The sequence below is a fragment of the Mytilus trossulus genome, chromosome 14 (assembly GCF_036588685.1).
Source record: "Mytilus trossulus isolate FHL-02 chromosome 14, PNRI_Mtr1.1.1.hap1, whole genome shotgun sequence".
Lineage (NCBI taxonomy): Eukaryota > Metazoa > Mollusca > Bivalvia > Mytilida > Mytilidae > Mytilus > Mytilus trossulus.
Window position 1 is genome coordinate 34,561,304 of NC_086386.1, and position 12,166 is coordinate 34,573,469.

Consider the following 12,166-nt stretch of genomic DNA (forward strand, 5'->3'; position numbering starts at 1 on the left):
GGTACAGGAGACAAAATCTGATTACGCCATAGCAGACATATTAAAGCAACAGTGCTGCTTGAGTACTAAACAGATACTTTTTTTTCTTCAATTTAATCCTTGAAATAGTCCTTATAAAAAAGAAGATGCAGTATGATTGCCAATGAGACAACTATCCACAAAAGACCAAAATGACACAGACATTAACATTAACATTAATCACCGTACGGCCTCAACAATGAGCAAAGTCCATACTGCATAGTCAGCTATAAAAGGCTGTTTATTTTTTTCTTCTAAATGGATTTTACCTTGAGCAAGTTAAATTTTTAAATACTGCTTACATTTCTGTTCAATACATTGCCAGTTAATACAAATTATCCAAAAAGCTGATAACAATATAATTTTCTGTCAGAGGTACATGTTTATCATTTTAAAAGTCAGAAATGTTATTATGTTACCTATGATTAGTATACAGGGTTGAGGCCTCCGTGGCGGGTTGGTTAAAGTCATTCACCTACTGAATCACAGGCAGTAGCTTTACACCACTGACATTGTGAGTTCAAACCCTGCACACAGTATTTGCATTCTTCAATTCCTATCTTAATTGACTAGGATTGCAAGTTTTCCTGTTGAATGTGGGCACTCCAGCCTCCTCCATCAATTTAAACTGGCCACAATATATATAGCCAATGGTGATGAAATAGATGTTTGACCCAACAATTAATAATTCAATTGCTGGTGTTCAGGTTAAAACTTGCCACTTTGAAATAATTGTTGGCTTTTAATTAGGTAAGTTTTACATCAAAGTATATTTATAAATATTAAATATTAATAGCGAGTTCAATTAGGGTCACAGCAAATTAGAGCATTAATTCCTTACACCACTTCATTTGAACTTTGCTGGATAGTCTCATTGGCAATAAAACCACATCTTCTTTTTTTCTATGACAATAAAGTCTGCCAAACAGAAATTGGTGTAAAAGGATACAATCAGAAGATGGACCCCAAGTAATGTCAAAATTTCACACAGACTTCTTACAGAAGATAAAAGAGTATAAAATGGTTTGCAAGCTGCAAGAAACATTTCTGAATTAAATTCTATTAAAAAGTACCAAGATTTTCTGAAGTATTTGAAAGTTATTTAAGGATCAGAGACAGAAAATGTGACCTTTAGACAAAAGCCTAGGTGCCATCAACATTTGGACTTCTATAACATCAATGGCTGACATGGTCTGAACCATCTTGTCATTCCTGTATAATATCATGTACTGTGCTTTATGTCTGTTTAATTCACGTATCAATCATTGTAAATATAATGGATTTTGATGACTGTCATAAAAAGTGAGAGGTTTAGTGCTATAAAACCAGGTTGAATCCACCATTTTCTAAACTTGAAAATTCCAGTACCAAGTCAGGAATATGACAGTTGTTGTCCATTCAATTTTGATGTGTTTTTTCCTTTGATTTTGCCATATGCTTATGGACTTTCTGATTTGATTTTCCTCTTGAGTTCAGTTTTTTTGTGATTTTACTTTTTAATAAAAAAATACAAATAATTAAGTCTTTCATCTGAGCTGATTTGGATAGAAATCAACCTAATGCAAATAAAAATCAATATTATTTTAATTTTAGTTTCTTGTGTACAATTTGGAAATTAGTATGGCGTTCATTATCACTGAACTAGTATATATTTGTTTAGGGGCCAGCTGAAGGACGCCTCCAATTGTGGGAATTTCTCGTTACATTGAAGACCTGTTGGTGACCTTCTGCTGTTTGTTTTTTTCTATGGTAGGGTTGTTGTCTTTTTGATACATTCCCCATTTCCATTCTCAATTTTATCTGTCAAACTATTGGGGGCTACAAAATTTTCAATTTCTGTAACTGTATGAAAATTAAGTAGAACACTACAAAAAATAAATCTGTTATTTCAAATTGGAGTGTTCCAAACTCAATCAAAGTCGTATACATGAACATGTGTTCCATGCATTTGCATGATATGAGGTCAATTTCTATCTGATGCAGCACATTTATTGAATTGTTTCAAGTAAAATTTCAAGGTGATGAAACTATAGAACAAAAGACAGAACAGCCTATATCCTTCAGTGATTGGTTTAAACTATATGCATAAATAACCAGTATAACAAGTATGGATTTTTGTAATTTTTATCATGATAATGAATATTTTACAATGATTTATGTTTTTAAATTAAGCAATTTACCATAATTTACATAATAGAACTAAAGACAGTTTGCTACAAAAATAAACATTGTCTGAAACTGGTGAAACATAATATAGCACTCTATTGTTTTTCTATACATACATGTAATTGAACAACTATTTACAATCTTTTAATGAAAAATGAAATGATCAGAACCTGAAAAAGTACAGCATTATTCTATACTGATCATTTCCAGCATAAAACTTCATTCATTTACACAAATTCACTTGAATTTTGAATTTTTATATCAAGTTCATTTACCCAAGTTCACAAGAAACTTGGGCAGTCCTTATCGAGTTCTTTTACAAATTCACTGAAATCTTGATTCCATTAAATGCCCTGAATTATATAAAAATTCACGGACATCTTAATACTTGCATGCAACTTGATTTTTCAAAAAATACACTTATAAGAATATTTCTCATACAACCTTGTATATAATAGTCACTTAGCATGTCTTTCAGTATAATATCTGTATCAATGCTCAATAAGCATTCATTACACCACTTTCTTACAATGATAGTTTACTAAAATCATTTCAAAAACTTGTCAATATAATGTTCTATCAACCTTTTTTACACCATTTTCTTACAATGACAGTTTACTAAAATCATTTCAAAAACTCGTCAATATAATGTGCTATCAACCTTTTTTACACCATTTTCTTACAATGACAGTTTACTAAAATCATTTCAAAAACTCGTCAATATCAAATCCTTCATTATCATCTCCTCCATCTGCTGTATTTTCCTCCTCATCAGAATCTGACACCTGCAGATCTTCATTAATGTCCCCTTGTTGTAACTGTTGTTGTGCCTCAGTAGCTAAGGCACTGTGCATGAAAAAGTCTGACGGATCAAAACTATTCTCATCCTCGTCCTGAATACCTGGCATAGTGAAGGCTCCTCCCTCTTGATCATAATATTGCTGTTCTGAATAGAATTGTTGATTTTCACCACTCATATCCATTTTCTCTTCACCATCACTCTCACCTAAACACAAATAAAAATAAAGATAAAACTTCAATGTAGCGAGTCAGCCAATCAAAAAATATTTGATGACTTAAAAATTAAATTATCTAAATTTGAAGAAAGAAAAAAATAATGGCAATTGATTTAGACAACTAGCTTACAGATTGAGTATTCATAGTTATAAACATGGAAATAAAATGCCTAACATTTTAGTTTTGGATGTAGAAGGTTCGAACCCTAAATATCCTATAAATTCTGACAAAACATATGTAATTATACTCTACCTGAGAGATTTTCATCTTCAGATTGATCAGGAGTAATTTGTAAGTCTTTGGCTAAAGACTCATTTTCGGCACTAGAGCTTTGTCTGTGGTCCTGAAATATAAGATTACGATACTGTAAATTCTGGAATGTTTGTGTGCATTTATTATTGCAATATTTAATTACTTTTACGATTTATTGAAATACTGCATATGGACGATGATATCAAAATTCATTTTTTTTGTTATACCTCTTGATCACAAACTTTGAAATAATAAAAACAGTGCAACATTTCTAAATGAAACAGCACCTCTATAAAATTATTAAATCCCATTTTTGTAAGAACATATCCCATGCATGCAACAAAAAAACTTGTGTCAGGAGATGAATAACAGCATTAATAAGACGGCTTTGTCAATGAGTATATTAAAGGGATTAACTTATACATGTGTTGACTGTCAACATAACAGCAGAAGTCTAGTTAACTATTCACTAAACAACAAAGGATCAAAAATTGAAATTTCAAACAATTACAGGTCACTTATAAGTTCAAATAATGACGAAATCTCCAAAATATCTAATTAAAGTAAGTTAAAGAACGTTGTCCAATCTTTATTTTATGGGGTCAAATTGATGCCATAATATCTAAAAAGCTCTGTCTAAGTTTTAATGTGTAAAACAATAATATTCATAACCCCATTACTAAATAGTCATGGCACTCACTTCTGACATGTAACTTCTACTTCTGTGACTTGATTCCATTTCATCTCCTTCTACATCAACAAACTCTGAATCATATTCTTCATGCTGAAATACAATACAAATATATGGGATACAAATTATACAAAAATACTGTGGATTCATTAATATTCGTTGGATACCAATTTTCGTGGATTTCGTTGGTACACGAGAACCACGAATTCAAATGTTCAACGAATGACTAATTGTCTAAAGGAATGAGTGCAGACTTTGCCAAAACCACGAAATTAAATATCAACGAATAGGTAAATTTTCCTCAAACCACAAAAATTGGTACCCACGAAAATAAATGAATCCACAGTAAGAAAGAAGCAATGATCAAACATATAACGGCTTGATTCTTTATTATATATAGATTCCCGTTGAATGGTTTTACACTAGTAATTTTGGGGCCCTTTATAGCTTGTTGTTCCGTGTGAGACAAGGCTCCGTGTTGAAGGCCGTACTTTAACCTATAATGGTTTACTTTTTAAATTGTTATTTGGATGGAGAGTTGTCTCATTGGCACTCACACCACATCTTCCTATATCTATAGACTGTTGGTTCTCCTATTTGAATTGTTTTACACTAGTCATTTTTGGGCACGGTTTATATTTTATACATTGTGACTTGGATGGAGAGTTTTTTCTCATTGGCACTCCTACCACATGACGGATTATTTCTGTTAAACATCCAGTTGCAAAAATTTCATGCAAAATGGATGTACTGAGTTTTAACTGCTACTGGACAAGTAGGTTTTGTTGGATTGGACAGTTATTTTCCTTTGGATAAGCCACCTACATACCCCTAAAAGGCTTGTTGTAAGGGTCCTTTTACATGCAGAGAGCTTATCATATTTTTGACTGGATGTGTCTGTGAATCTATATATCCCACACAGAAAAATAAAGACCTTATTTAGCATGATTTTTAACAGCCAGCTTGTTGGGTGAAATGGTAATAGCTTATGTAGTCTCAAGGCCATGTGAGCTAAAATCATAAAGTAAACATTTCTTACATGTGGTCCAGTGGTATTGCCCTCACTGAGTGACCATCTTTTCATATATTCTGCTTCTGACATATCCTCTGCTATTGTTATATTCTCTCTTATACTGTTGTCATCTATACTTTCATTATCTGAAAAAAGTTTAAAGATTTCAAAAAATGTCCACCAATGAAATATGAGATTGTTTAACAATCTTTACCAATGATAAATCCTGTCGTGGCATAAAATGGCATGCAAAATGTCTTTGCCATGCTTTATGCTATGAAAATCATTCAATTGCATTCGTGTATAATTTTTTGCTGTTTACTTTAATTATTTCCAACAGTAACTGTTGTCTGTTAGGCTTATTTAGAGCTTAATGTAAATGCATGACAGTTTTCTTATAGGTTAATTATTATAATAGCTATTGCTAAAGTTAAATTATGTTCTGCATAAGTCTGAAAATACAGGGTTTTATTTGCATCTGTCAAGAAGTATGAAATGGGTTTTTACTGATTGTGAAAAGCAAGTAACGAAGTTTCAAGTTATTTTACTGTTGGAATGTCTAATTTTATCACTTCTGGCAAGATATTGAATTAAACATAAATATGTGTGTTACAAAACACTTTGTTGATATTCCCAAATCAAAATAAAGCTTGTGTGCAGATATGGCTTTTGAGAACTTAAAAGCAACTGATCCTCTAAATCTCTTAAGATACCTACCCATCAAGCTATCCTCCTGGTTTACTGAGGTACCAGTCATTATACTATCAATATCTGCAGCATCATAAGCAGCCTCCTGGGCAGCCTGTATGTCACCCTCCATCTGAGACAAACTCTCATCATTCTAAAATTAATCAAATTAATCAGTTCAAAACTTGTTCTTTAGAAGAAAAAAATGTAAGTTATTCTTGTAATCAAAATTATTCAAATTGTGTAATTTGTACCTACAAATTGTAAAACTTATGAATACAAGCCAGAATAAAGATCTTGAAGCCCATTGATTTTATTTGTTGCTATCAAATATTCATGATTCAATACCTCTCTGTTCATAGATCAGATGAATCTGTTATTTTACTTTGTAAGCATTGATTTCATTCTTTATATTTTTGTTGGAGAAAACACTTTTTCAAAGACATCGAGTATGGTATGAGCTGTTTTAGTTATTGCACTGTCTGTTTAACATTCTGTATAAATCTTACTTACATCTGACAATGCCTTTTTACAGACATCTAGCAGAGTATGAGCTGTTTTAGTTATTGCACTGTCTACCCCATTGTACTGTTTACTATTCGTTACCATTAATTCCACGTCGTCTATAAAGGTGTCTCGTGAATGGTACTTATTACCTTGTACTTTCTATAATAATAAAATAAAACATGCTTAAGAGTTCACACAACATAATATGCATTACTTTTAGGGAGTTACTTTATACTATTGTAAATGTTATAAATTGAAGACCGCAGTACATCTTATAATAAAACAAGAATGTGTCCATAGTACACGGATGCACCACTCGCACTATCATTTTCTGTGTTTAATGGACCATGAAATTGGGATCAAAAGTCTAATTTGGCATTAAAAATTAGAAAGATTATATCATAGGGCACATGTGTACTGAGTTTCAAGTTGATTGGACTTCAAATTCATCAAAAACTACCTTGACCAAAACCTTTAACCTGAACCGGGACGAACTGACAGAAGGAAAGACGGACGGACAGACGGACAGATGGAAGGACTAACAGACGCACAGACCAAAAACATTATGCCCATCTACTATCATAAGTGGGGCATAATAAATGCAACTTTTTTATTTAATAATAATTGCTATACAATATAGACAAAAATTGCAGTTATAAATCATATATAAAAATTTAAAGGAAATAAGCCTTTTTTTTGGTCGTAAGAAGATTGGATTTGACACCACATGTTCTTATTTTTATATTTACTTAAAGTATTCAAGATAAATAAGCTGAAGTTGATGATATACACAAAGAAATATAGATTCCACAACTGCAACAAGTGTGTCACGATATTTTCTCCACTCGAAACAGTTAAATTTTTATATTCAAAGCATGAGGCTTGCCAAGCTGTTTAAATAATTTAAATTTAACTGTTGAGAAATATCGTAATACACAAGTTATAATGGTGGATCTGTTTCTCTAAGGTTTTTATCCTTCCTTTTCAAGGATTTGGAGAAAGTTGTGTACTTTTTATGTGACGCCATCAGGCATGGTCGCCTTTTTCCATGATGTCACAATAGAAAAATCCAAAAGAAACCAAGAAAATTTAACGTCACAATTAGACTTCGACCAATCATTGGCTGAGAACAGATTTTTCACTAGTGAAGGGACTTTTTTTTCTCACACCGATCAAGAAATGTAAAAATTGCACAAAAATTGTCCAATCTTACACAAACTTTAACTTTTGCTATCTTTTCATGTCTATTTTGGTTAATAGCTCTGCAACCTTATCAGTCCTTATACTTCCTTAACTTTCAAATATTCGACTTAGAGCATTCCTGTTGAAGGGAAATCCAGAAAAAGCAACAGATGCATCAAATTTATAACATGTTGTTTTTATTTTTAACAGACTTGTTTGACCTGACTCCCTAAATAGATTCAGATAAGGACTGATAACCATTTAGGTTTTTTTTTTTAAATGTACTTAATTTAGAAACAATGTGCCAAAAGTTCCAATACACTCTACATTTATTTGACTAGCTCTGTTAGACATACTTACTTTCATCAGTGACTGTAGATCCATTGGTTGTTTAATCACCTCATAGTAATCCTTGATAAACTTCTTATTCACAGGATTATGGAATGGCCAAGACTGCAAGAAAACATTAGCATCTTAAATTTGCAATGGTAAGGTAATATATTGGTAGCGACTTTGAATAAGAAAAAATACATTAGATTGTCGGCTTAAGTCTGAATACTATGGTCAAACTAAAGTTGAAAACTTGTATTTCCATACGTTTAGATAAAATCCTTTATTAGAACTACAACATTTAAGACAAGGATAATACAAAGATACGTACATTTTCTACAGCTTTCATCTGGGCTACAACACTCTCCAAGATAAATGAGAATGCCACTTGATCATTATCATCTAACAAAGGATTAATGGCTTTCTCTAGTCTCATCAACTTATCTTCTTTCTACAATGAAAACATTTAAAAAGACAATTAAATATAGCTGATACAGTTCAGGTTTCTTATACCTAGGTCTTATATAATAGGAATGGTGCTATATTTTTTATGAAAGATTTTTTGTTCTGTGGATTTATTTATTTCATGGTAATTAATTATCGTGGATTCAGTAAAACAAGTGGATGTTTGAATTTGTAGTTTTCCTTGTTTTGAAAATTCCAATAGGGAACATAATTTACATTATTGTAGTAATAAACCAATTGAATAATAATTAACCCGCAGAAGTATGCATTGTAAGGCTGTCCTTTATAATTAAGAAAACGCAGCACTCGCACCCGCAAAGTGGAAAGGGATTTATATAAGTTGCAAAACTTGTTTCCCAATCCACTATAAATAAATATGTTTAAACTAAACTAATTAAGAAAACAGTGCTAATTCAAGTTTCCATGTTTCTATTTGAAAATACCAAAGAGAACAGTTATAACTAGGGTACTGACTCCCGTCTTAAAGCAGGTCTTTGCAGTTATTTTTTATTGTTGTAGAAAAAAATGGCTTTTAAATTGAGATTACTTCTTGACACTTTTTTTTTACAAAATTACATAACAATTATCACATATTCAGGTCTACCTGTTATGTTGTATGTAAAGCAAATGATGCATAGTTTCTTTACAAGTGGCTTCCTGCAACAGTCAACCGAACAATTTTTCATTGGACATCAAATCGCGGCTTCCAAAACAGTAATATTTTCCAGACAAGTTCAATAACTTATTTAAATGACTTGGTTTTTTTTTTTACACAAACAAAGATTCTTAGACAGATATTAATACTCTGTGGTTGCACACTGCGGATGATGCACTGTCAATAAGTTAGAACCAGAACATCAATTTTTTATTAAAATTCAAGTCAAATACAGTTTTTGTCTCAATTATAATTCATATACCCAACTAATTACTATGGTTGCCTTTCATTACTAAGTCTTAAGGGATTTAAATCGGGATAAGGCAAAAATGTCTGGATGGCTCAAATATTTTTTGGAAGTCCTGCATCAAATGCATATGTCTCAATCCTGAGGAGCACACTTATTTAAATAAACTACTTCCTCAACTAAGGCTGCTTTCCATAGAATTCGCAAAATCTTATGTTCAACATACCAAATTTATTGTTGAATTTTGTTATGTTAAAATCAAAAATAACCAATTACATATATTTTACTTTTCTGATGTTCTATTTGTCCTCGGTCAAGTGTTATGTCATAAGTTTTGAAAGTATGAAAAACAATGTGTTTCTTGTTAACTAGATGTTTAAGGATGAAAATCGTATCTACATATATACTAGATGTTTATATCAAATATTATAAAACTTACCTCGGCAAATCTTTTGAGACATAAATCTAGCATACATTGGGCAGTCAGTGTCAAGGCACTCTTAGGACCTGAAAATTATATCTTAAATTAACATACAGCTGAACTGCATACATTTGCAGCCACTCATTTTGTTTATAGTGGGGAAAGATTGTATTTTTGAAGATATTTGATTTACTGTAATAGTTTTAAGAAATTCTGCATAAATAATAAAATATGTTCATGTATAGGAATATTTAATTTTGTGGCTGGCCCATAAATAAATTTACTAGTTCAGTGAAAATGTACATCATAATAAACTCCAAAACATATAAATGAACTTAAATTAAAAACATAAAAGACTAACAAAGGCCAGAGGCTACAGGCACAAAAATGCATCTAGGTTAAATATGAAGTCCCCATCTGAATAATTCTATGCTATCTTATTTGAAAAATTTGTAGAACTAAATAAGTAGCATACCATTATAAAGTCTACAGTTCTCAACAATTTGATTGACGTCCACCAAAAACTGTTCTCTTGAATGGTACTTCCTACTTCTAAGGTTCTGAAAATAAGAATATGCTAAATAAACAAAAAGTTTTCTTTTTTGTTGAATACATTTGAGGACATTAAAACACTAAAGAACATCACCTTATATGAATTAATAACATAATTCAGTGCTTTTGAACCAGTTTTTCTTATAACCTTAACCCTTTATCTGTTTAAACCATATTAAATAGAGGTGTAACATAAAATGAAGTCCTGCAAATTGAAGCTACATGTATCAACAACATAACAAGATTGGAGCAGAGTCAAAATTGACTAGTTGTCTCATTGGAAATCAATCATACCACTTCTTCTTATTTCATTTAAGTTAACCAGCTTTGGTATAAATCATATATTGTGCATATAGATGAAAAAATAAAGTAGAATTTTACTATTCTTCACTAAAAATTTGAAAAATCTATGTCCCTTTAAAAATCTGCATAAATGGTTATTTTTACATTGATAAAAATATTGGGCAAAATTTAATAATAGCCTTGTCAAATATCAAAAAATGCTAGAAATTCAATAAATCCATTAATGGTACATATTCCTTCAAACTTAGTTCACAATTTTCTAATAAATCAGTGATAAACTTACGTCTCTAATAGTCTGCATGTCCATAGGAATCTTAACAAACTTGTAATAATCAGGAACCTCCTTCGTACTGACTGGAAACAGGAAAGGTTGGGTCTGTAATAGACATAATTATAATGGTCAAGTTCATCAAAGTGTAACAATTTCTCTTGAGGAAATCTTAAATCTTAAAACTGGCATTAAACATATATACTTTTTGATAGAATAGCTTAGTTGATGGTTCCTAACCTTTACTTTTCATCTTTAAATAGAAATTAATAGGTAAGAAATGATTGACTGAAACCAATTTCGTTTTCTTTTGTAAAAGGAAACTATGATTAATATAAAAGTTTGAGATCTACAACAACTACGCAAATATATTTTGTAAATATGTTAAAAGGAAAAGAAGCCACAAGCTATCTTATATCTAATATTGAATATCATATCTTAAACTTTTATATGCTATTATGTGTGATTTAACTGAGATAAATTGAAGATATTAAAAGTATATAAGTAAGCCATCTACTCTGTCCTTACATTAGGCATTTCTCTCATCTCATTGAGGATATGTTCATAGATAGTTGACATGGTGATGACAGGGTCAGTTCTCCTTCTGTTGGATGTCTGTTTAGGTCTCTGGTCAAATAATGAATATTAAATTAGTTTGAAATTCTAAATGCACTTTGTTAATTAAAATTGATAAAAAAGATTGTTAAGTCCATTTCATTATTTATTTCAGATACATTTGCTACTTTCAGCATTCTTGTTGCATTTAACATTCTACTACAAAACTAAATTTATATTCTTTTTCACATAACTGTCAGTTGTCATAAATGTACATTTTTACTTTACTCTCATGACATTGACAAAGCATATCTATTCCATTTTCTCAAATTTTGAGTACTTGTATAAGATGAAATACCTTGAGATAATCATTCTGTATGATTGTACTTAATCTTTTCTTCTTATCAGACTTGGCAACTTGTTTGGGGAACTTCAACACTAAAGCTTTTCTCTTCACTTCCTCAGCACTATAGGAGACAGAGATGCATTAAATTATTATTCAACCTATAATCATTTCTCAATTCAAATTGTTTGCAAGAACTAAATCCTTTTTTTCCAAAACATTGTATCAAAACTGAAGCTTATTACAGTTCATAAAGGTTTTAAAATCAGGGCTTTTTCTATTTGTATTATCTCTTACAAATTCAAGTTATTCAATGAAATGATGTAACAGTTCTTTCCACTTTATCTGTGTTTGCCCTTCTCAATTGTAATATAATTTTAAATATTTCCCTAATATCCTTAAATTACAATTAAAGCAGATTATTTTCTGGCATCATTCCTAGTGTAACATTCATTTACTTAGTAAATAATTTTTACAAATATTTTTCATAGTAAA

General features: G+C 30.9%; 1 protein-coding gene across 2 annotated transcripts in view; it reads right to left on the bottom strand.

Moving 5' to 3' along the window:
- Window positions 1–2,162: 2,162 nt before the first annotated feature.
- Window positions 2,163–12,166, bottom strand: part of LOC134696653 (transcription initiation factor TFIID subunit 1-like) — a 38,507-nt gene continuing 28,503 nt past the window's right edge. The window contains exons 30-43 of one of the 2 annotated variants that reach the window (XM_063558564.1): window positions 11,687–11,795; window positions 11,302–11,400; window positions 10,789–10,881; window positions 10,126–10,210; window positions 9,669–9,736; window positions 8,194–8,313; window positions 7,893–7,985; window positions 6,357–6,509; window positions 5,874–5,997; window positions 5,184–5,302; window positions 4,154–4,237; window positions 3,454–3,544; window positions 2,846–3,190; window positions 2,163–2,768 (exon numbers count right to left, since the gene is read on the bottom strand). In XM_063558564.1, coding sequence (XP_063414634.1) covers window positions 2,886–3,190; window positions 3,454–3,544; window positions 4,154–4,237; window positions 5,184–5,302; window positions 5,874–5,997; window positions 6,357–6,509; window positions 7,893–7,985; window positions 8,194–8,313; window positions 9,669–9,736; window positions 10,126–10,210; window positions 10,789–10,881; window positions 11,302–11,400; window positions 11,687–11,795 — 1,543 coding nt within the window. In that variant the 3' untranslated portion in view covers window positions 2,163–2,768; window positions 2,846–2,885. Of the gene's footprint in view, window positions 3,191–3,453; window positions 3,545–4,153; window positions 4,238–5,183; window positions 5,303–5,873; window positions 5,998–6,356; window positions 6,510–7,892; window positions 7,986–8,193; window positions 8,314–9,668; window positions 9,737–10,125; window positions 10,211–10,788; window positions 10,882–11,301; window positions 11,401–11,686; window positions 11,796–12,166 lie in introns of both variants that reach the window. The other variant, XM_063558563.1, reaches the window with a different exon arrangement.